The sequence below is a fragment of the Acromyrmex echinatior genome, chromosome 6 (genome assembly GCF_024713525.1).
Source record: "Acromyrmex echinatior isolate Ae372 chromosome 6, ASM2471352v2, whole genome shotgun sequence".
Lineage (NCBI taxonomy): Eukaryota > Metazoa > Arthropoda > Insecta > Hymenoptera > Formicidae > Acromyrmex > Acromyrmex echinatior.
The window spans coordinates 10,543,206-10,567,842 of record NC_141857.1 but is presented as its reverse complement, the minus strand read 5'-3'; the positions used below and the strand labels follow the sequence as shown (position 1 = coordinate 10,567,842).

The following is a 24,637-nucleotide window of genomic DNA, read 5'->3' as shown; positions in this document are numbered from 1 at the left end:
TCACGCTCGTCTATCGTTAGAAACCGCAGACACATCTGTGCCGCAGAAACTTTGATCGTACGTCTGATAGGACGTGCGATTGTACTCTATCGTCGTAGCACCGTTCTCGAAACTAGTAACCCGGAATATGTAACTCGAAAGGAAGCGCGTTTATCGCTCGATTTAGCAGACTACCGTGCGACGCCGACATTCGCTACAATCCTTTATCTTCGGTGTGGGGCAGTCGATGTGCGTCCGCTGCCACGGCTGATTGTAGTGTTCGTCGCAGCGACGATAAGTTCGAACCTCCGAATCTGCCTTTACGTGTTCCGGAAGCTTGTCCCAGACGTGTTCGATGTATTCACCGTACACGCGTAAGAGTACGACCTTCGGTATATATTGTAACTGCTCGGCGCTCAAATCTCGAATATCGGAAGGATGACACACCGCGAGATACATTTTGTTATTGCGCGATTCGCGGATTCGCACGCCTTTACAATATATACCGAAGCAGTGTGCGCCGAAGCGGTGTGCGCCGAAACGAAAGCGGTATCGTGAATCTGGACGATGCGACGGGGCCTGGTACTCACTGGGTAGCGTACACGAAGAGGAACAATCGCGTCGTGTATTTTGACAGTTTCGGCAATCTTCGACCGCCTAAGGAACTGGTGCGATATTTCGAGAACGGTGCTACGACGATAGAGTACAATCGCACGTCCTATCAGACGTACGATCAAAGTTTCTGCGGCACAGATGTGTCTGCGGTTTCTAACGATAGACGAGCGTGAATTTAAAAAGCTCGACGAGGCGCTGTGAAATCTTAGTATTAGTCGAACGCTTTTTTCCGTCATGTCGTTGACGCTTACGCTGAGCGAAAAGAGCACCGACCTCGCGGCGAATTACTTCCCCGCCATAGATTTGAGTGAAACGGAGATTACGAGCTCGGTTTGGCGATTTTTTAGACTTATCACACGATACCGAACGTGAACGATCGAACAACAAATTTTATTTCGCCAAAGACGACGCGGAAATTACAATTCCCGAAGGTTCGTACGAAGTGCGAGATATAAATGAATTTCTGAAACGCGCGATTTTACGAAAACGTCCGCACCGCGACGCACTTGAAACCGTTGATGTAGTGCGTGGTGACAATAACAATAACACTGATGATGATGATGATGATGATGAGGGTGGAGAATACCCGATTGTGCTTCGCACAAACTACAACACGATGAAATGTGAGATTAGATGTGCGTACAGAATAAACTTTGACAAGTCCAACAGCATTGGATCGCTGCTGGGATTCTCGTCGAAGCGTATACTGCAGCCGCGAAGGTGGCACGAATCGGACGTGTCGATCAACATAACGAATGTAAACGTTATCCGCGTAGAGTGTAACGTGACCGCAGGTGCATACAGCAATGGCAAAAGCGCGCACACGATACATGAATTTTCGCCGAGCGTGGCGCCAGGGTATAAGATATCGGAGAGGCCGACGCAAATCATTTACCTGCCGATCATCGCACGGAGCATTACAGATCTAACGATACGCATCGTCGATCAGAACGAACGATTGCTCGATTTTCGAGGAAAAGAAATCACCGTTAAATTGCACGTACGACGGCGACAGTAATAACGTGAGCGTGAGATGCTCGTGCTGAACGGAACGAAGCGTACGCAGAGAGATAATGCATCCTTTACAAGGTCGGTGACGCCACAGCTCGACAACACTCGCTCATCGAGCTGCATCAGGAAGAAAAAGAAGAAACTCAGCGCGACAAACGTTACATTTTTAAAGTCTTTGGGATTCGCGGTGCGCAACATTTGAGATGACTGATATCTTAAACATTAAAGACGAGTCGATCTTCGACGATCGCATCGTCAAGATTGAGACTCACACGTACAGCCCGTTCGCCAACAACACGTTTGGATATAGCGACGAAATAAGAATACCCATACAGCAACAAGATCTGTACACACTGCCGTACGAAAGCTTTCTATATGTCGAGGGAAAACTGACGAAGAACAAAGTGGTCCAGGGTGCTCATGTGGCATTGGGAAATAATTGCGTCGCGTTCATTTTCGATGAGATTCGATATGAACTCAATGGTGTGGAGATTGACCGTAATAGAAATGTGGGTATAACTAGCACACTCAAAAACTATGTAACAGTGTCAGCCGACAGAAGTGTGATTCTACGGAATGCCGGCTGGAATGCGCAGACTACTGCAGCCGGATATTTTAATTTCTGTGTACCGCTCTACGTACTGCTGGGATTTTGCGAAGATTACAAACGCGTGGTGATCAACGCTTGTCACGAGTTGATTTTAATACGAGCGCGCAACGACAACAATTGTCTGACGGGAGATCCGGCGATAGAGTCAACGCTCGAATTATTCAAAGTACAGTGGCGAATGCCGCACGTGTTATTGAGCGAGATAAATAAGCTGTCGATGCTGCGCGCTTTGGAGAGCGGACGATATTTGAGCATGGCTTTTCGCTCGTGAGATCTGTACGAATTTCCACTCTTGCAGAGCACAACCAAGCATTCGTGGGCCATCAAGATGGCTACTCAACTCGAGAAGTCGCGCTACGTTATTTTTGCTATGCAAATAGGTCGAAAAAATATCATGTCCGAGGATGTAAGTCGATTCAACGACTACAAATTAACCAATGCGAAACTTTACCTGAATTCGGAATGTTATCCGTATGATGACTTGAATCTGGATTTTGACAAAAACAGATGTGCGATTCTGTACGACTTGTACGCGCGTTTCTGCAAGGGCTACTACGGATACGAGTATCTCGAGCCGAGTCTCACCTTTACAACTTTTTTACGTAATGGCCCATTCGTGATCATCGATTGCTCTCGACAGAACGAATCAGTCAAGAGTGGCACCGTGGACGTGCGATTAGACTTTGAATGTAAAGAGGATGTACCCGCAAATACAACAGCCTATTGTCTCATCATACACGATCGCGTGGTTCAGTATAATCCATTGACCAATGTTGTGCGCAAAATCACCTAACATGCACCTCTAACACGATATAAGATCTACGATACGTCGCAATCGACCGCAGTCTTCTCGACAACATGCTCGTGCCAACGTTCGTGGATCTGCAAGGATTCATCGTTAACAAGAAATTTATCGTGAAGGAAGTGGCGGTGCTGAAACAGGGGATCGTTCTCACACATTACATTTTTACGAGTTCCGTGCCATGGAAATTTTTGACAAGATCCGACAGGTCTTGCGCTTCCTGGTTGACTGCTTATCACCATGGATTGCGATGGGAGGATGGGATGGTCCCGTACAACGAGGCGAAACGTCTGATCACAGCAGCTGTATTTGAAGATGATGCTATCGTGTACGTTAAGGGACGCGAAAAACGAACGTGGCTGTGGAACTTGCTTTTGGACGATGAGCGAGAACGCATGTGCATCGAGACCTTGGATGTAGTTTACGAAGACCTGGAATCTTTAACCAAGCTGGATGTTACTAATACTATGCGATGTGGACAACATGTTCAGAATTGCGTTACAAAATGTATTGAAAATATATAACTGGTGGTTGCAAAAGAATTTTTTAAATAAAAATACGTTAACATATTTATTACGTATTTCTTTTTTCTCTTCCTTTGTAATACATGTACTCGTATGAATGAACGTATATGTACGAACGTATATGTATGAACGTATATGTATGAACGTATATGTATGGACACATATGTATGTATGTATGTATGTATGTATATACATATGTATGTATCCAAAAACGTCAACGCTTCTGTTAAACGTGTCGGGACATGTCCGATCTGACAGTACATATAATGTACATAGGCAGTATATTAGACTTTTTTCATTCAATCGTAAGCTTCAATTACGAGCGTTAAGACATGGATCGAATAAAAGAATATATACATCGAAAATCAATCGAGCGAAAGGGGTACTGTCCATTGTCGCCAAGTCCGCCAAGTCCACCGCCTTCGAAGGAAAAAGCGAGATATTGGGAATATCCTGGAGAAAAGGCGTCAAAGTCGCCAACGTGCTCATCACCAACGTCATCGATGCCATCGAAATATAAATCATAAAGTATAAGCATTGATAAACTCGCGAACAAAAAATAAAAAAAATAAAAACACGTAGAAAGTGTTGCGACAGGTTCGCAATTCTTAGAAAAAGAGGGGAGAGAGTTACCCCCCTCTTCGATTCTAGAAGTTTTATATATATCGCAATTTACGCGGGTGCAATTAGTCTTGCGATACTCGCTTGTACAAACGGTTGAAAAAAAAAAAGTACTTCGCTGAAGACAGCAACACATCGTACGAAATGAAGAAGAAGAACTGCAATAACATGTAAGTTTTAACATTCTATACACAAAAGAAACGTTTTTAACATTATGTATATACACAGCATGGAGCACCGCAAGATGCATTTATTGGGCAGACGTTACGATCTGACGACTACGAGCTACAAATTTTTGGAAATTGGAATCAACTCCACCGAGTTACGTGGAGATCGCCCTGGGAGATCATCGCGGACATGAACTGTTGCTGTCTCTCGAAACGTGGAAGGGTCTCTACGAGCAGCGATGGAATGTTTACAAGATGCTGCGAAACGAATACAAGGACAATTTTATAAGTGTTGGACCGCTAACTGTCAGCGTTTGCATGCTGAACGATGCTACGCTCGTACGTCTCAATTCTTCGTCCGTACGCATGATGATGACTGAAACGACGCTACGACGTATGTTTGAATTTGACGAATGTATCGATGTAACGTTCGAACGATTAATCCGACTCGTCGATACTCGTTGATGTCAAGTATACGCGATTCTCCAACATCGCGTCCAAAAACGCTATACGCGATAATGATATCTTTAACAAACATCAGCTCATCGATTGCGAGCTATTAGCTTTAGTTTTTAATACGTAAAAAAGAAATGATATAATAATATGTGAATAAAAAAATTTTTTTTGTTCATATCATTATATATATGTACTTCCTTTACTTCCCATCCATCCATCCATTCATCCTACAGGGTGGGCCATCTATTGGTACGTTTTTAAAAATGCGATCAAATGAGCATACATTGATATTTTTTATTAATTTTTTTGTTGTTGTGAAGCTAAAAGTATTCGCGTCAAGAATGAAAAACGATTTCGTTCATGTGGCTCCCTCTACTGGCCTTACAGTATGCCATTCGGTCACCCCAATTATTAATGACATTTTGGACTACCTCGGCGCCAATTTCACTCAAAACAGTCGTAATATAATGTCATCCACTAACATCCCTTTCTCACGAACTTTCCTCACCAATTTGCGTATAGCTCCTTCGGTGGGTGCTCTATCACGACCCATATTTCTTTTCAAAATTCGTACAGTTTCGGCGACACAGCACTGACTTTGAAAATAAGTTTTTAAAATTTCAAAACGCTCTTCAAGAGAAAACATGTTGTTTCGTGCCGCGGACGGTATGACTAATAAACTGTCAAAATTTCGGGTCTGTAGCTCGTTCGGTGTTGCCATACGACGAAATTCAAAAACGTACCAATAGATGGCCCACCCTGTATATCTCGACGCGCTATACCGATAACTTTTCGTGACGGCACTTATGATCTAAAGTGTTTTATATACAACTGCCCCCCTATAGATCCTAGGCAGGCTCGCTTCTCAACGGCGAAGATCGATTCTCAACGTCAGTCTTTGTCCTGCTTTGTCCGCGCGCAAGACGTGTTAAGACGTGAATGATATTTTTTTTCCCCAACGTGCAACAATATTCTACCATTTAGCGTTAATGATAGAATATTGTTGCACATTTTCTGTGATTAAGTGAAGTGATAATTTTTTTATTGTGCAACTATAACATGCAAAAAGAACAAAAAGTTGAGGAGACTGCCTCCTCCTCCTCCTCTTCCTCCTACTCCTCTTTCTTAGAGGAGATTCAGAATAATATCATAGTTGATCTCACTCATTTTCAATTGCACGTAGATCAATTATTCAACCATCTCATCGACAATCTCGATGAGACTGTGGAGGAAGAGGAATAAGAATTCAGCGGAAGATGAGAAGGAGGAGAAGGAGGAAAAGGAGGCGGTGAGGGAAGAAGAAGAGAAAGAGGACTAAGAATTCAGCGGAGAATGAGGAGGAGGACGAGGACGGAGAGGGAGAGGGTGTGGAGAAAGTAAGAATATTTTTTTATTATATAATTTCTTTTCTTTCTTTTTTTTCTTTAATATTTCTTGTTCGCGTTATAATACTGCCATGCATTTAGGGAGTGGACTCCGCAGTGGCTGTCTGAAACGCATTTTTTGAGATAGACGCGAGGTCTGCGGTGATGGTCCGAAACGCACTTTAGGGTGGACGCGGGGTCCGCGGCGGCGGTGATGGCACGGTTGCCTGCGGCGGGATGTGAGGTGGTGGCGGTGGCGGCAGCATCTGCGGCGATGGGGTGTTGGGTGGCGGCGGTCCCAATAATACGTGACACCACAATGGCGATCCGTATCATCATATCAGTAAACACTGATAGCGCTGGGACTCATCATATCAGTAAACACCGATAGCGCCGGGACTTCCCGCGCCTCCCCTCCCTTCCCCGCGCCTATCAGTACTCCCCGCGCCTACTCTCCCGCGCCTATGAGTATCCCCCGCGCCCCGCGCCCCCCTCAGAAGACCTGGTTTAGAACCGCCAGGGTATTAACTACTACTAAGTGGCTTTTTAATAGTTTCTATCGTATAATGCAGGGACAAACATCAACGGATAGATTATTTTCTGTACATTTCTGTTTGACATTTTAAGTATAGCTAATACGATATTCTACGTTATTGAAATTTCAACATTTGATTATGATATTTCAACATTTGATAACCAAAATTTTTGAAAAATCGTTATTTTAAATTATTTAATTAATATGTCCTAAAAATATGATGGTAATATTGAAGTCCTTATATACACAAAGAAAGACTATTCTTATTTTGAAAATATCTTTATTTTCGACATATAAAGCTTGAAATAAGATTATATAATGTTAAACCGACACAATTTGTTTACATGAAAATGTTTACACCAAGAAAAATACATTCTTATTATTCAATAATAATTTTCTTGATTTCAAAGGAAATAATATCAGATAGAAAATTATAATATCTTCAAATCGAGAATTAAAATAAATTTTTTTTAATTAAAATTAAATTATTCGTATTTGAGATATATATATATATATATATATATATATATATACACACTACTCAACAAAAAATAAGGAACACTTTCGAACACTCTAAAAAATATACAAATATATTAGGTGTACAAATAAGTTTCCGTCGTTTGACAAGAGACGCCATTAGCAAGCTATGGTTAAAATTGTCTGATGTAAAACATTATATCGTAAGGTTGGACATTTGTCAACAATATAACCTTGAAATACTAGCGATTTTATATCATCATCGTATATTTTTTTTTGTGTGAAAATGTTTTGAGCCGAATAAGCGTCATTTGCGGGAACTTTTGATTTACTTCTTTAATTTGAAGAAATCTGCAGCTGAGGCTCATCGATTGCTTGTAGAAGCATGTGGTGAGGCTGCCTTGAGTGAGAGAAGTTGTCGTGAATGGTCTCAAAAATTTAAGAATGGTGAATATGACGTCGAAGACAAAGAAAGTAGCGGAAGGTCGAAAGTGTACGAAGATGCGGAATTGGAAGCATTATTGAATGAAGATTCGTGCCAAACGCAGAAAGAACTTGCACTTACATTTTGATTTACATCAATAAAACATTATGTATCCTTCTTTCACAATAAATGCTTAATTTTTGATAAAAAACGGCGGAAACTTATTTGTACACCTAATATATTTAAAACATCGTAACTCAGTGAAAAATCATCGCAGATAAAAAATAAAAAATCATTTGAAAGCTTGAAATCTCTACTTTCGAAATCGGTGATTGATATTTCAATTGAATCTTTATGGAGCTATACGGCCATAAATGAATACCCAAATGCGAAAATTTTGTACAAATTTTATGAAGTTCTATGGCGTAAAGTAAAATTCACACAAAAATGCGGTTTACAGCAATCGAAAGAGTGAATCTTTACCTTCAGTTTGCTTTTTTATTGATTGTTGTACGATTTGTGTCCGTACAGCTCCATAAAGAATCAGTCGGATTGAGAGAAATACCAATTACCGATTTCAAAAGTGCAGATTTCAACCTTTAAAATATTTTTATAGAAATCTCGTTACAATCATTTTTGATGAAGTTATTCATCTATCTTGAAGTTAAAGGATCATTTAAAGTTAGCTTTAAAAAGATCAAAATCAAAGTTCACATATCTCTGCGAAAAATGATTATAAAGCAATGTTTGAAATCAACATTTTAAAGCTTAAAATAACCATAATTTTATGCTTTAAATCATGTTTTTATGTAAAAATTTTATTACAAACGATATTAATTTGAAGTCTATCTTAAAATTAAAAAATAAACTTCAACTTTGATGACGTAATAAACAAATCTTAATTCTGTGCCCTGAATAAGAGAACAATATTTTGCTTTCTAAAATGACGTACTCTAAAAAATAAAAAAGATATCTCTTGAAAAATTTCATGTTGAAAAAAATTAAATGTTGAAAACTAAAACACTTTTGTATAACATTGTACATATCCTTTACATTATTATATGATATTTTTTTTATAAGAATCTTTGAAATGCTCTTATCATTTCTTGAAAAATAACGTTTACCGCCGACATTAACGTTACCCAATGTGCATCTTACCTAATGTCGGCAATAAACATTATTCTTCAAAAAAAAGCACGCAAATGTTTCTTATTTGAAATAAGGAGGGAGGGATTGTATATCTTCGTGAATGTCCGAACGTTTCGGCTTGCGATTATTAGCATCTCAGATTGATTGTGTTTTAATGTCCGAACGTTTCATAGTTACGTACATAGTTACATTTGAGAATAATTAAATTAATGAATATTTATAGTATTTGAAATAACCAACTTTGACCAATCCTAAAGCGCTCTCTATTATATTATGTTGTTATATAAATTATATTAGCTCGGTGGGTTTCTATTTCTAATTCTAAATGATCCTTTAACTTCAAAATAGAATACCTTCGTCAAAATTATCATAACGAGATTTTTTTTAAAAGCATTTTAAAAGTTAAAATCTTTACTTTTGAAATTGGTAATTGTAAATTTTGTACAAATTTTCACATTTGACGGGTATCCATTTGTGTCCGAATAACTCCATAAAGAATCATTCAGATTGAAATATCAATTACCGATTTCGAAAATCAGGGTTGGCATTATTTTATCCACTACATAAAAACCCAGAGTTTTTTTGGATTTTACTTACTTAAAAAACCTGAAATTTGTGAATTTTTTTGAGTTTCAGTGGAATTTTATATAAAATAAATTTTTTTATCGGTAACACATAAAAGGAACGTATTTATAAATATAGATATACTAAACTAATTGGCCTAATATAATTTTAACATATTATATTATACCAATTTTTAATATATACAGGATACAAAAAGTCCCAGATCATAAATATCTTGAAAAGTAGGCATTTTTGAGAGAAATGCTTTAGACAAACTTGTACGGTTTAAAAATATTTACTAATCGCACGCACGCACGCACGCATGCACGCACGCACGCGCATATAGGGTGTACAAGTATGAAGTGCGGATTTGAGACAGATGGTGCACCAATGCAATGTGTAGTATAAAGATTTGACTATGCCATTATGCCATTTTGTTATGTTATCAACAAGTGTCAAATGCGCATAAGTAATAAATTGAAAAAGTGTTTGCATAGTATTGTTTTCCTGTGTTCAATATGTCGAAATTTGTGTAATAAAATAAAGAGCATTCGCGGGCAGCATTAATTTTTTGTTTTCATTTGAAGAAAACTGCTGCTGAATCATACCGATTACTTCGAGAAGCTTATGGTGAACATGTTCTATCGCAAGATACGTGTGAACGATGGTTTCGGCGTTTCAAAAGTGGTGATTTCGATGTTGCACAAGGAACATGGAAAACCGTCAAAAAGGTTCGAAGATGTAGAATTGCAAGCATTGTTGGACGAAGACGATTCACAAACACAAAAACAACTCACAGAGCAATTAAGCGTTAGTCAACAAGCTGTTTCCAATCGCCTATGAGAGATGGGAAAGATTCAGAAGGTCGGCAGATGGATACCATATGAGTTGAACGAGAGGCAGATGGAGAGGCGCATGTGAAATTTTGCTCGAACGATACAAAAGAAAGTCGTTCTTGCATCGTATCGTTACTGGGGATGAAAAGTGGATATATTTTGAGAATCCCAAGCGCAAAAAATCATGGGTAGACCCAGGAGCACCATCCACATCGACCGCAAGACCGAATCGCTTTGGCAGGAAGACGATGCTCTGTGTTTGGTGGGACCAGAAGGGTGTGGTCTATTATGAGCTGTTAAAGTCTGCTGAAACGGTTAATACCAAACGCTACAAACAACAATTGATCGATTTGAACCGTTCTCTACTCGAAAAATGACCAAAATATCGAAAAAGGCAATACAAGATCATTTTTCTCCATGACAATGCTCCATCACATACGGCAAAACCGGTTCGCGACACGTTGGAAGCACTCAGCTGGGAAGTGCTAGCCCATGCGGTTTACTCACCAGACTTGGCTGCTTCCGATTACCATTTGTTTGCATCGATGGGTCACGCACTTGCTGAGCAGCGCTTTGGTTCGTACGAAGATGTGAAAAAATAGCTCGATGAATGGTTCGCGGCAAAAAGGAAAGATTTTTACTGGCGTGGTATCCACAAATTACCCGAAAGATGGGAAAAATGTATAACTAGCAATGGAGCATACTTTGAATAAATCATTTTTCATTCTTCCGAATTTAACGTTGTTTTTTTAGAAAAAAAATTCGCATTTCATACTTGTACACTTGTACTTGGTATATGCACACGCGTGTATATGTATGCTATTATATATGTATAGTGTGTGTGTGTGTGTATATATATATATATATATATATATATATATATACACATACATATACATATATATGTTATTTTATATATATGCATCAATAATTTACTAAATAAAATGTATATATGAAAAACAGAACAGCGTAATTAAAATAATTATCTTCATTTATATTCATATGTAAGTAAATATTTCTTGTTTATAAAGAAATTATTTTAACAAAATTTAAATAACTAATATCATATTTATTTTATGATCATTTTTCCTCTCAAAAGAAAAAACTTTGACCAGGGCATGTAAGAAAGAACGTTTTTTGATATGAGCCTGAGGTCCATAAGTAAGTAGATAATTCAGATCATTTGTATGATTCAGCGACGCACTTTTCAGCACCGCTGTCGAAATATCGCGGAACTAAAATATTGCTCGGTTTCATGGCTTCACGTCAATTTCACTCACGTAATATACAAATGAAATTTTCGGCAACACTTTTCTTTTATATTAAAGCCCCTATCTCGTTTCTAAAAGCATAGGATTGTTCTTTCAGGTTTTCTGCAATTCGCCAGCTACTTTTTATGAACGTGCAGGGTCTGAAACTCTTATATGCAGCACATATTGTGACGTGTTGACTACAGAAGCCGATAATAAAACTGTAAGTCTTCAATTTCGTTTTTCGTATTCATTTGTAGCTTGCGAATTGCATTGTTGTCAATACTTTAATTGTGTGTGGAGAAGGAATTTTCAATCCATAAATAGAGTCTTTAATAATTAATGATAAAACAGGACACTCCAGCATTCCCTTAATTAAGTTGGCTACTTAGATTTTATTCGAAAAGCGTATATTCTTAGAGCCTTTTTTTTCCTTTTTTTTAAAAAGCTGTAAGCTTGTACTAATATTACGCATTTTGTAGCGAACGTCTTTATAAACAATTTATCTTATAATTGATTTTAAGAAATAGATTTTCATTTTGTTTGTACAAAATTTGGAGAAGTCATTTTTTCATTATCATTTTGTTATGTAGTTAATTACCAGCGTGTAATTTTGTTTTCATCCGATCACCTTTTGTTAAATATGAAATCATAAAGAAATGGAGATCTCGAGGTCGAATAAATCGCTTTGTCATCATCTTTTGTCTTAACAAATATAGTGTAAAATTTTGTTTCTGTTCGAGTCCTTTTGTTAAATAATAAGATATAAACAAATGGAAACCAAGATCAAATAAATTGCTTTGTCATTATCATAAACATAAATTTACCTTATAATTGACTTCAAGAAATAGATTTTCGTGTTTGTATGAAATTTGGAAAAGGCCAAAATTGGCCACTATTGACTCTTTTTCTTTGTAAAATATTTAATTTTTATGTAATAAGTTTTAAAAAAGAATTGAAGATATAATTACTTGAGGGAAAAATGTCAAAACAACGGTCATTTTCCGAAGAATAATAATAATTAACAAATATCAGTGTACAATTTATATTCTGTATATATATATATATATATATATATATATATATATAAAATTTTATGTATATCTTTCCATCGGATTTTAAATATTAAAAAATGTTATATTTTATATAAAACAAGATTGAGTTATAAACAAATCGATATTAAGAACGAAGAAGTCGCATTTTTATTATCATTTTTAGCTTACAATAGTTAACGAATATAATATATAATTTCGTCTTCGTTCGATTTCCTTTCGTTACGTATTAATTTATAAACAAATAAAGATTGATGATGAATAAATAGCTTTTTTATTATCATTTCCTATCTTAGTTAACAGATACCAGCGTAAAATTTCGTTTTCCTCTGATCTCCTTTTGTTGAATATTAAGTTACAAACAAATGGAAATCATTATTGAATAAATGGCTTTATCATTAACATTTTCTAACTTAGTTAACAAATACCAATATATAATTTCGTTTCCCTCCGATCTTCTTTTATTAAATATTAATTATAAACAAATAGAAATAAATCACTTTTTCATTTTCTAGCTTAATTAACAAATATCAGCGTATAATTTCATTTCCATTCGATCTCCTTTTGTTAAATATTAATTACAAACAAATAGAGTTATAATAACGCGTATATGTTTGTTTTCCGGGTATAAATCGGAAAGTGTAAGTGATAAAAAAAATGTACAACAGATCTTCAAAAATGCAAACTTTTTAAAATTTAAATGATTATCTAACAATATATATTATCATGAAAAGTAACTGATATATTGGGAGTACAAATTAGTTCGGTCCGTTTTCCAAAAGATGGCTCCGACTGTTGTGAATGATTCATAGTGACAGCTGATTTTGGCGTTTTCAAAGAGGTTAGACATCTGCTAATAATATTCAGTTTATATCGCTTTGAGTTTCATATAAAAACCTTGACTTTTACTGTGTTTGAGATGTCAAATTTTGTGTTAATCAGCAAGCAGCATTTGCGGGAGGTTCTAATTTTCTGCTTTAATTGGAAGAAAAGCACAGCTGAAGCTCATCGAATGCTTGTCGAAGTTTATGGTGACACTGCTCCAACTGATAAATTATGTAGGGAATGGTTTCGACGTTTCAAGGATGGAGATTTCAGCGTTAAAAGCCTCGCTTTAGACAGTCAAAAAAATTCGAAGACATAGAATTAGAGGCATTACTCGAAGAAGATCAGAATCAAACGCAAGAGGAGCTTGCAGAATCATTGGGAGTAATTCAACAAGCCGTTTTTGCACGATTGAGAGCCATGGGAATAATTCAAAAACAAGGAAATTGGATGCCTTATGAACTGAAACCGAGAGACATTGAAAGGCGATTTTTCACTTGCGAACAGCTGATTCAAAGACAACAAAGAAAAGGTTTTTTGCATCGGATTGTGACTGGAGATAAGAAGTGGATATTCTACGACAACCCCAAGAAGAAAAAATACTACGCTAAGCCCGGTCAATCGTTGCCATCGACCTCAACATCAACACCAAAGCCGAACATTCATGGTTCGAAGATCTGTATCTGGTGAGACCAAAAGGGTGTTGTTTACTATGAGCTGCTGAAACCTGACGATTCCATTACGGGCGATCGATATCGGCTACAATTGATTCGTTTGAACCGTGCATTGCGAGAAAAACGGCCGAAATACGAGCAAAAACATGATAAAGGTATTTTTCTTCATGACAACGCTCGGCATCATGTCGCAAAAGTCATAAAAAAATATTTGGAAACGCTCAAATGGGATGTTTCACCGCACCCGCCATATTCTGCGGACATTGCTCCTTCTGATTATTGTTTGTTCCGAAGAATGCAGCACGATTTGGCAAGTCACCGGTTCACTTCTTTCGCAGAAATCGAAAATTAGCTCCAAAATTGGATCGCCTCCAAAGACGAGTCATTTTTTCGAGATGGAATTCGAAAATTGGCTGAGAGATGGGAAAAAGTAGTAGCCAGCGATGAACAATACTTTAATTAATCTGTTCATTCATTTTGTTTTTAAATAAATGCATTTTTGAACACAAAAAAACGGACGAACTAATTTGTACTACCAATATTATTCAAGGTCTCAGTTCAAAGTAAACATATATAAAGCATATTCTCAAAAACATAAACCTTTAAAAATTTATACGAATATCTGATAATATATTATCTAACAATATACATTACCATGAAAAGTAACTGATTTATTATTCAAAGTTTCAGTTTACTGCGAGCATACATAAAATTTGATGGTTATTAATAATTCAAAAACAGATTTTCAAAAATGTAAATCTTTAAAAATTAATGATTATCTGATAATATATTACTTGAGAAGTAATTGATGTATTATTAAAAGTGCCAGTTCAAAGTAAACATATATAAATTAAAAAATTAAATGATAATCCTATAACATATTATCATGACAAGTAACCGATATATTATTAAAGGTGCCAGTTCAAAGTGAACATACATCAAGTGTACCCAAAAAAATTTCTACCTTTAAAAATTTAAATGATTATCTAACAATATATATTACTATTACAAGTAACTGATATATTATTGAAGGTGCCAGTTCAAAGTGAACATACATAAAGTGTATATATTATCTAAATTTAATATAATATATTATCATGAAAAATAACTCATATGTTATTGAAGATGCGAGTTCAAAACGAATATACATACATACAAGTAAAACAGATTACAGTTTCATTCTAAAAAATAAGTGCGATATGTTATTCTTAGTGCACAAAACAAAAAGTCGCTTATTGAGATTTGATTTAAAATTTATATTAGCCCGTACAATGAAAAATAATTGCTCGTAATTCCAGAGTACCAATTTGTAACTTGGAAAAACAACATGTGTTCAATGATGGTCAAGCCTATGTAGGTTTATCACGAGTGAGTACATTAGAAGTCCTACATTTGATAGATTTTAATCTGTTAAAGCAAACTCGAGAGCCATTGTAGAATATAATCGACTGAGATCTGTGTTCAAAGCTCAGCTACTACAAATCAATTTGTCCGAGAAAAAGACTGTGAAAATTCACGACTGTCGATAGGCCATATCATTGATGATGTACAGAATTATGGTTGCCAAAAAGTATAGTTACATGGAAAATATATTGCGGCCTCCGCAATGACGATCTGTTTCGTGTTACGCTAATGTAATATTGCAATGTGCGTATTTTATTGTGTACGTATCAGGCAACAAATATTGAAAAATAAAATATCGAACGTATTGACTGATGTTATCTGCGTGTATGCTGAGCGTAAGTGTTGTAATATTCTAGAAGATCTGTCGGAGAACGCTTCAAAGAACGAACACAACAAGATATTTTGGAATTTTCATAGTTCTAATATCGACGTATTCCGAAATCAATGATGTATTAGAACTCGAATTGAAGCACGTAACGTCTTGTTCAAATATCAAATGTAATTACAATGTAACTACAATGTAATTACAATGTAACGCTGGAAAAGAGTTGTTTGCTAATATTACCCATACAGTCGACATTAAAAAGGAAAAAAAGGCGTCACTCTGCAAACTTTGATTGACTGCAAACTTTAAAATTTTCGAAATGAGAAACGATAAATGGCAATTGTAACGAATGTAAGGGTATCGTTCTGAAAAAGAAAACCGTAATCGAATCGATTTTATCTTAATAATACAGCGATGTGATGTTCCCCAATGTGGTTTTGCGGAGGTGCTGAATAGGGGGAATTTTTTAGCAGGTAGACGATAATGTCCGCTGTCCTTCCGTAGGAGGGACGCATACTCATCGAATCCTGCACAATCAGGACCGATGTCCTGGATGTCTTCCCCTCATCCGGTTAGGTTCTCCTTCGGGAGCATCCCGGATGAGGGGCTATGTAAAGATTTTTCTCTTCCTCGCAAACAAAAAAAAATCTATATTCATACAATATTCATTCTTTTACAATCAAAATGAATATTAAAAGTAACACAAATGTATTAGGTGTTGGAATTAATTCGTAGCGTTTTTTAATGAAAGAATGTTATTTATTTCACATGAGCATTAAAAAATACATTAATGAAAGTACTTCCCATCACTTGTAAAACGCTACGAATTAATTCCAACACCTAATACAAAAAGTTGTTAAAATCGAAGAGAAGAAAATATGTTTGCGTCCTCACGAGAATGGGCAATGGAGGGTCCATTCTTTATTTTAAGTACATTCATAATGACACGCGCTACATCAACTAAATAAAACGTAATATCAGCTTTTAATAGGTTGCGATAATGACAATCAGTATACATCCACTAGAAATATGTACATATATATTTTTTATCTTTTTATCGATCAGTTTAAAACCGATCTATTTTAAAAATATTTATATACTTGTTACTTTATAATTATAACATTGAAAATGATCCAATTGGTCATGAAACAGTGTTTGTTATTTTTAATTTGTCTTACTTCTTTATAATTATATTAAAAAAAAAATTTGGATAACTTTTTCATCATATTTTGGTACTTTTACTTAATTTTATTCCTTTTTCAGTCTGGAATTATTACTTATTAACATAGATCTACGACATACGACTTGTTCTTCCCATTACATTTCTTGCAACCTTCGGAAGGTTAAGCAGTCACCCATCTTACGTTAAGAAGTTATTAAAAATGAAATAGGGAATTCAACTTCAATGACGCTGACCGTGACATATACCATATAGCCAAGATAATAACCATCGAAGAACAATTCATCTCCGATGATCGTGACTCTCCCACACATTATGAAGATCATATCAAACAATCTTCAAAAATTTGTAGCAGTCACCCATCATGCATTGCAAAGCTCCAAAAAAATTAAAATAACCCTGACTTATATTATTGAAGTCACGACCCTGAATGACCATCGGACACTTTCAATAGGTGACCGTTGCCGATTGAGAAGCTATTAAAATTAAAATGGACTATTCACCTCCAACCCTGACCCTCCTACACATTATGAACGTCAGCACACCAAATAACTTTTGGAAGGTTGTAGCAGTTATCCATCACGCGTTACGAAGTTATACAAAAAAATTAATATGACTCACATTGTCAAGGTCACGACTCTGAGTGATCATCAGACACTTTCAGCAGACAAAAATGAGAGAGGACGAAAGAGAGTGAGATAGGGCGAAAAAGGAGTAGTAGGGGAGGTGGAGGGGAGAGGAGATGGAGTTGGTCGAAGTTGAAGGTGTGAGTGAAAGGTGAGAAAGAAGAAAGGCGCATGTGACTGTGGACAGAGAAGAGAAGGAGGAGGAAGAAGAGGAAGAGGAGGGGGAAGGGCAGGAGGAAGAAAAAGAAGATGTTACTTCATTTTTTACGAAAATCATCACTTTTTGACTGCTTGTATGTCCAGAATATACAATCGGTGATCGATTTTTATCGACAAGGCTTGATCGATTTTTATTTCTTTTCCCTTAAATTCTCGTAGCGATGCCGTCTTTCAGGATATGTTACATGCTATTTAAAATTTTTTATATTAGGTGTAGTAAAAAGAAATTCATTATTTTTCCAATAGATGGCTTTAGTAATCTATATCATGTGTAGACGAGATACAGATTATTACCTAATATTTTAATAATTTTGTACCCCCAAAAAATGAACTTTGGTGGCTCGGGATAAGAGACTTCTAGTGTCTTTATGTCTTTTACTTTTTTTTTTAACATGGCCGAAGGCACTACCGCGTCTCCTGATAACGAATTACATAGTTGGAAAAATAAAACAATGTTTAAAATCTCACGAATGGTTTGTATTTATATCAATATAAAATTCACGCTTGGATTAATTTTATCTTAAGAGTATAACGAATTTTCCTAGATGTGAAATTTCATTGTATGTATATACAGGGTTGGCCATATTCGACGGAAAGATCTGGCAACATTGTAACTTTTGACAGAGATGTTAGATCGAGTAACGACGTTTCCCATGATTGAAAAAAAAACATCTTTCCGTCGAATATGGCCAACCCTGTATATATATTTCAGTGTTTTGGTCACGCTTTTTGATGGCCTCATCCATATAAGTTCGGTCTCCTTTCTCTATTCTCCATGGTTAGACGTAAAACAAGGATAGAATAGCGCAAATATCGTTTCCCCGAACGCATCTAATTCATGGATCCACAAATAAGAATCAATCGCTTAGTGAGTAGGTTGCATTCCGAAACCCATTGAAAAAAAAAATGTTGCAACCTTTCTGTGACCGGCTGTACACTAAGCCTTAGGGCTGCCGCTCACAAAAGTCCACAACAGTAACCGTAAGAAGTAGACTTAAGACAATGAGCCAATCAGGATATTGCTTTAGGTCTACGTAATCTAACAGAAATGGAAATAATAGTAAACTTATCCATAACCTCGCAATAAGGTGAATTTCAACCGGCTGAAATTTGCTTTATGAATAAGGCTGCAGATTTTTGCATAATGCATAACATATAGTACATAAGCGAATCAACTAATCAGAATTTTTCTTTTTCTTCTATTCTATGGAAAAGAAGAATTTCGATTGGTTGATTTCCTTATGGACTATACATTATACGTTATGCAAGAGTGCTGTGGACAGTAAAGCGGGGAGCACAGACCAGTGATTCAAATTCCGGGCCGCTTACAGCACGGTTACTAGCATGAAGACGACATAAGAAGGTACATACACTACGATGAATCCACATCCGTGTATACTTACGCATGCGTTGTGTGTTCGTCTATGCTCTCTTCATGCTAATAACTTCGTGTAGATTTCTTGCTTTCGGCGACTCAATAATTTCTATGAGCTATCAATATCTGCTTGGACTAACAACTGTTAGTAATATTATTTCAGAAACTTGCGATGCATTGTGGTCTGTTTTATCTAAAGATGTTCTTCCATATTCTTTCACAAAAGAAAAGTAGTTAAGCATTTCTAAAGAGTTTGAAGAAATATAGGATTTTAATCATTGTATTGGAGTTATTGATGATAAATATATAATTATTCAAGTAAGTTAAATAATTAAAAATTTTAAAAATTTTAAAAGATATTTGTATTTATAAAGATATTTATAGAATGACAATTATAATATTTTATAGTGTCCCGAAAATGCAGGATCATCATATTTTTATTATAAAAATAGTCACAGTTTTGCTTGCTATTTGTGATATCAAATATATTTTTACTTTTGTAAACATTGGGGCTTATGGACGTCGCAGTGACAGTGGAATATTTAAAGATTCTCTTCTTAGTCGGAAATGCGTAAATAATGAAATGAGTGTACCTGATCCAGAACCACTTTATTTCGAAAGAAATCTGTACCTTACGTATTTGTTGGAGATAAAGCTTTTCCTCTTACTGAATATTTAATGAGACCTTTTCCAGAAGATAAGAATTAAATTAAGAGAAAACTATTTACACTTATCGCCTTAGTCTTAGCAAGAGGAACTATTAAAAATGCTTTTGATATTTTAGTAAGTCAGTGGAGGATTTTAAGAAGACCAATAAATTCTATAGAAATAACAATAAAATGATATAAGCTATTGTATGTTTTCATAATTATAATAGAATACAAGATATCGGAATTAAAAAATATGTGACAGAAAATATGGTTGATCGAGAGGATGATGATGGCTTAATAGAAGGTTCTTGGAGAAAGAATGTATATAATAATTTTGCTTTTCAGGAAATAAATCAGTATAGTATGAATATCAATTCTCGGATTTCTACAAAGGGATGACTTTAGTGCATATTTCAATAGTGAAGGGGCTATACCTTGGCAATTTAATTGTTGCTAATTTGTATCTTTCAGTTTATTTATTGTAAGTATTAATATTAAAACTAATACCACAAACATTAATATCACTAATATCACAATATCACTAATTTTATATATTGATATTGCAATTAGTATCACATTTAGATTTTATAAGTCTGTTTTTAACATTTCGTAGAACTAATCTGTGCTTCGCGGGTTTTCTCCATGTCTTGGTCCATTCTTGATGTGCCAACGTTTCATGGGCCTTGCAGTGCACTTCATCAAGGCGAGGAGCAGTCTGATACTGAGCTGTTCCTTCCTTTTTTATGTTACGCTACTTGTTGAGGTGGGAGTTTTTTGGTGGTGGAGGGGGGGGGGGTTAGAGTGATGGGGGAGACAGATAGTGGAATCTTAAGAAACCCCAAAGATCCAAGACCGCCACTCAGTTCCGCAGGAGTATACAGAATACCGTGTTCCTGCGGACAAGTATACATCGGGGAAACTGGGAGAATGGTAAACCTACGGATAAAAAAACACCAACGAGACGTCAGACTGAAACACGTCACACAGTCGGCACTATCAGAACATAACGTCGAAACAGGACATCAAATACTGTTTGACCAAGCAACCACGATAACCAACACCACATCATACTTCCCAAGAAAATACAGAGAAGCCATAGAAATACAAAAACACCCTAACAATCTAAACAGGGATAATGACTATAACATAAGTAAGATATGGAAGACTATCCTCCCGACCAGCAAAGACCGACCAAGATTCCACTATCTCCCCCATCACTCTAACCCCCCCCCCTCCACCACCAAAAAACTCCCACCTCAACAAGTAGCGTAACATAAAAAAGGAAGGACCTGGAGGAACAGCTCAGTATCAGGCTGCTCCTCGCCCTGATGACGTGCACTGCAAGGCCCACGAAACGTTGGCACATCAAGAATGGACCAAGACATGGAGAAAACCCGCGAAGCACAGATTAGTTATATAGAAAGCACCCATGGAAGCATCAAGAAGATTTCGTAGAACTGTTGCAAATATCGTTCAATCCATTCATCTTGTTTCTCTGACAATAATTTTCTTAAATTGTAGCCAAACAATTTTAAAAATGCACCTATGTGGTCTTCTTAAGATCGTGATGGAAGAATAATGTTAAAAGATGGTTACTTTAATGTTTCTGCTAATCGTTTCATGTGTGATTGAATCAGATATATATGATATGTATGAATCAGATATGTATGAATCAGATATGGCCTTCTTTTTTCTACTATTAGGTGTTGGAATTAATTCGTAGCGTTTTTTAATGAAAGAATGTTATTTATTTCACATGAGCATTAAAAAATACATTAATGAAAGTACTTCCCATCACTTGTAAAACGCTACGAATTAATTCCAACACCTAATACAATTGTCTTAAAAATAATTAAAATTAATAAATTTTTTAATAAAAGTAATTTTATAATAAAAGTAATTGTAATAATTATTTAATACCTCTTGAAATGCTCAAATTGTCGTTAACTTCATTATTACTTTCATAAACATTACTATTACTCTCTTCATCATTAATATTTGAAATAGTCCTATAAAAAGTGAAATTATTGTATTTTATGTAAAAAGTAAAATAATTATTTATTCTTAAATACTTACAATATATTAGGTTGGTGCATATAAAATGTCGGATTTTCTTTACATATGAATGTTTGTCTCCCTGTTTTCGTTATGCTTTTGTTTTTGGCATAACCTCGTTTATAATCGTATTGTCCATTGCCAGAGTCACATTTCAACAAAGAAGATTTTCTCTGAATTTCATAAGGATATGAATTCAACCGATATTCATGTAATTTTTTTATATGAGTATAAACTTGATAATAATGCTGCAAAAGCTGCACGTAATATAAACCAGGCATTTGGGGAGAATACTGTTAACGATCGAAAAGTGCAGCGTTGGTTTGAAAAATTTCGGTCTGATGATTTTTCCCTACAAAATGAACCGCATGGGAGACCCAAAACGTCTGTGAAAAATGATGATCTGAAAGCATTGGTGGAAACGAATCCAACTATATCTACAAGGGAACTTGCTATCAGAATGAAAGTTGACCATACAACGATATTGCGACACCTTTTTGAAATTGACAAGGTGAAAAAAATGGATAAATGGGTACCGCACGAATTAACCGAGCGAAATAAGCTGGATCGATTGAACGTATGCTCATCATTATTAATCCGATTTCATCGAGAGCCATTTTTCGATCGGATTATTACTTGTGATGAAAAATGGGTTCTTTACGACAATAGGAAAAGATGTGCTCGGTGGCTTGATAGGAATGAGGCTCATACTCCAAGGCCATCACTTCATCCACGGAAAATTTTAATAACAGTTTGGTGGAATGTGACTAGAGTAATTCATTACTCATTCCTTCGAACTGGGGAGACAATTACAGCCGAAAAGTACTGCCAGTACATTGATGAAATGCATGAAAAATTGAAAATTATACGCCCATCACTTGTTAATCGACATGGCCCAATACTTCTCCACGACAACGCTCGGCCGCATACGTCGTACAAAACAATTGCGAAATTAAATGAATTAAAATATGAAATTTTGCACCCAGCTTATTCACCGGATTTTTCGCCAACCGACTTTCATTTTTTTAAATATTTAGAACAGTTTTTACTAAACAGTATGAAAATGAAGACAGAAAATGAAGACTGAAAAATTCCATATCAGAATTTATTGATTCTAAAGGTCAGAATTTCTTTAAGACAGGCATCTATGCATTAAAATCTCATTGGGAAGAGTGTATTGAAACAAATGGAGCATATTTTGATTAAATAAAGCTTTTGAAAAAAGATATGTAGTTTTATATATTCACTTAAAAATCCGACATTTCATATGCACCAACCTAATACATATGACAACAAAGTGTTATATCTCAGCAAACGAGAATATTCTTATATATTCTTATATTTGAGGTTGTCTTAAGTACAGTCTTCAAATGTCATAAGCCAATCAGAGGGCCATATTAGCATCTTAATACAATACCTTGCTTAAAAAATCCGATAAACGATAGAAATTTATTATATAATTTTTATCAGGACCTATCGTACCTATCGGATATTAAAATCACGACAGATAAAAAAGTTATAAATTTCTATCGTTTTATCCAATTATTTATTATATCGGCAAGAGCCGATAAACATCCATTATCAAAAGATCACAGAAGTAAAACAGAATCTAATAAATGAAGAAGAGAAGTAGTGATACTGTGATGTTTACGAAAGCTTGATTGACATTCAGGAATTATATTATTTATATGAAAGAAATGCCTCATTTGCATAAAGATAATACGCTCAAGAATTTTTGAAAGAAAAGGAGGAAGAGTAAGACGATGGAGAGGAAGGCTTGGATGTTTTTGGGAGAGGAATAACTATTGAATGCTTCCAAGCTGTAGGAAAAATCCCTTTTGTTAGGCATGAATTAAGAATAAATAATAATGGCTCAAGACAACTAAGAGTAGAGAGAAGTAATATGCATCCTGAGAAATATAAGGTCCGGAGGAAGTTTTATAGTTTTAAGTATATTGTAGAGATTAATCATATTAATTGGAGAGAGATAAAACTTGTTTGAAATGAGAAGATGAGTAAGAAGAAAGTGATTAATAACACAAGGGCACACGATGAAGAAGGAACAGATTATAAAAAATAATTATTTAAATAGAGTTAAGGAGATGTTCAGAAATGATAGAAGAGAAGCTATAACCACCCAGAGATGCTAAATTTTTCCAGAAATCACGAGGAGAGAGATTGCGTAAAGAGGAGCATAGAAAAAAATTGTTTTTCACGCCTAATTGCAGAGGATACTAGAGATTACGCAATTTCTTACAACGTAGACAATCTTCATTGGAGTTGTTATTGATGTACCTATTTAACGCTCGATTTTTAATTTTTACGAGCTTACGACTTACGAATCGTCTCCATGAATCATGTTTCATGAAGTTTTCAAAGTAGAACGTCTGTAGGTGAGCAAGGCAATCAAAAACGTTAGTCAAGTTCGAAGTAAAAAACAAAACCATATCATCAATATTATTCACAAATCTATGACAAATCAATTTGATTAATCATGCTATCCAAAATTCACTTCACTTGCTTCATCCGAAATTGAGCCTAAATTACAGTAGAGTCTCATACGAGAGTTATGATGTAGTTTCGAAACATTTAAATACGCATAGATTATATGATAGTCGATAACGTCAATCTCATCACAAACACCCGATTCCGTAATTTGTTAATCAAGAGATAGAAATATTAAAAGAGATGCGCAATTACTTGTTATTCTTGTAGGAGTATTAATTATCTGTTTTAGCGAGTATAATGATATAATATTGTGTATATACAGGGTGTCATGAATATACTGCCCCACTCGTCTCGAGTAGATAGAGTGGACTAAATTGAGTAGAAAAATCCTCTACTATTTTGTAATACTCGCAATAATTA

The 24,637-nt window shown here is 35.6% G+C and overlaps 1 protein-coding gene and 1 pseudogene across 2 annotated transcripts; both read left to right on the top strand.

Annotated features, from left to right (window-relative positions):
• Positions 1-1,808: 1,808 nt before the first annotated feature.
• On the top strand, positions 1,809-2,486 carry LOC147909412 (uncharacterized). The gene has a single exon (XM_087407244.1). It carries the CDS (start codon positions 1,809-1,811, stop codon positions 2,484-2,486), a length of 678 nt encoding a protein of 225 aa, XP_087263370.1.
• A 10,086-nt stretch (positions 2,487-12,572) lies between these two features.
• LOC147909411 (uncharacterized) lies at positions 12,573-24,397 on the top strand (annotated as a pseudogene). Its single transcript, XR_015545453.1, has 3 exons — positions 12,573-19,382; positions 19,473-20,195; positions 23,930-24,397. The product of XR_015545453.1 is annotated as an uncharacterized LOC147909411 (transcript).
• Positions 24,398-24,637: the final 240 nt, after the last annotated feature.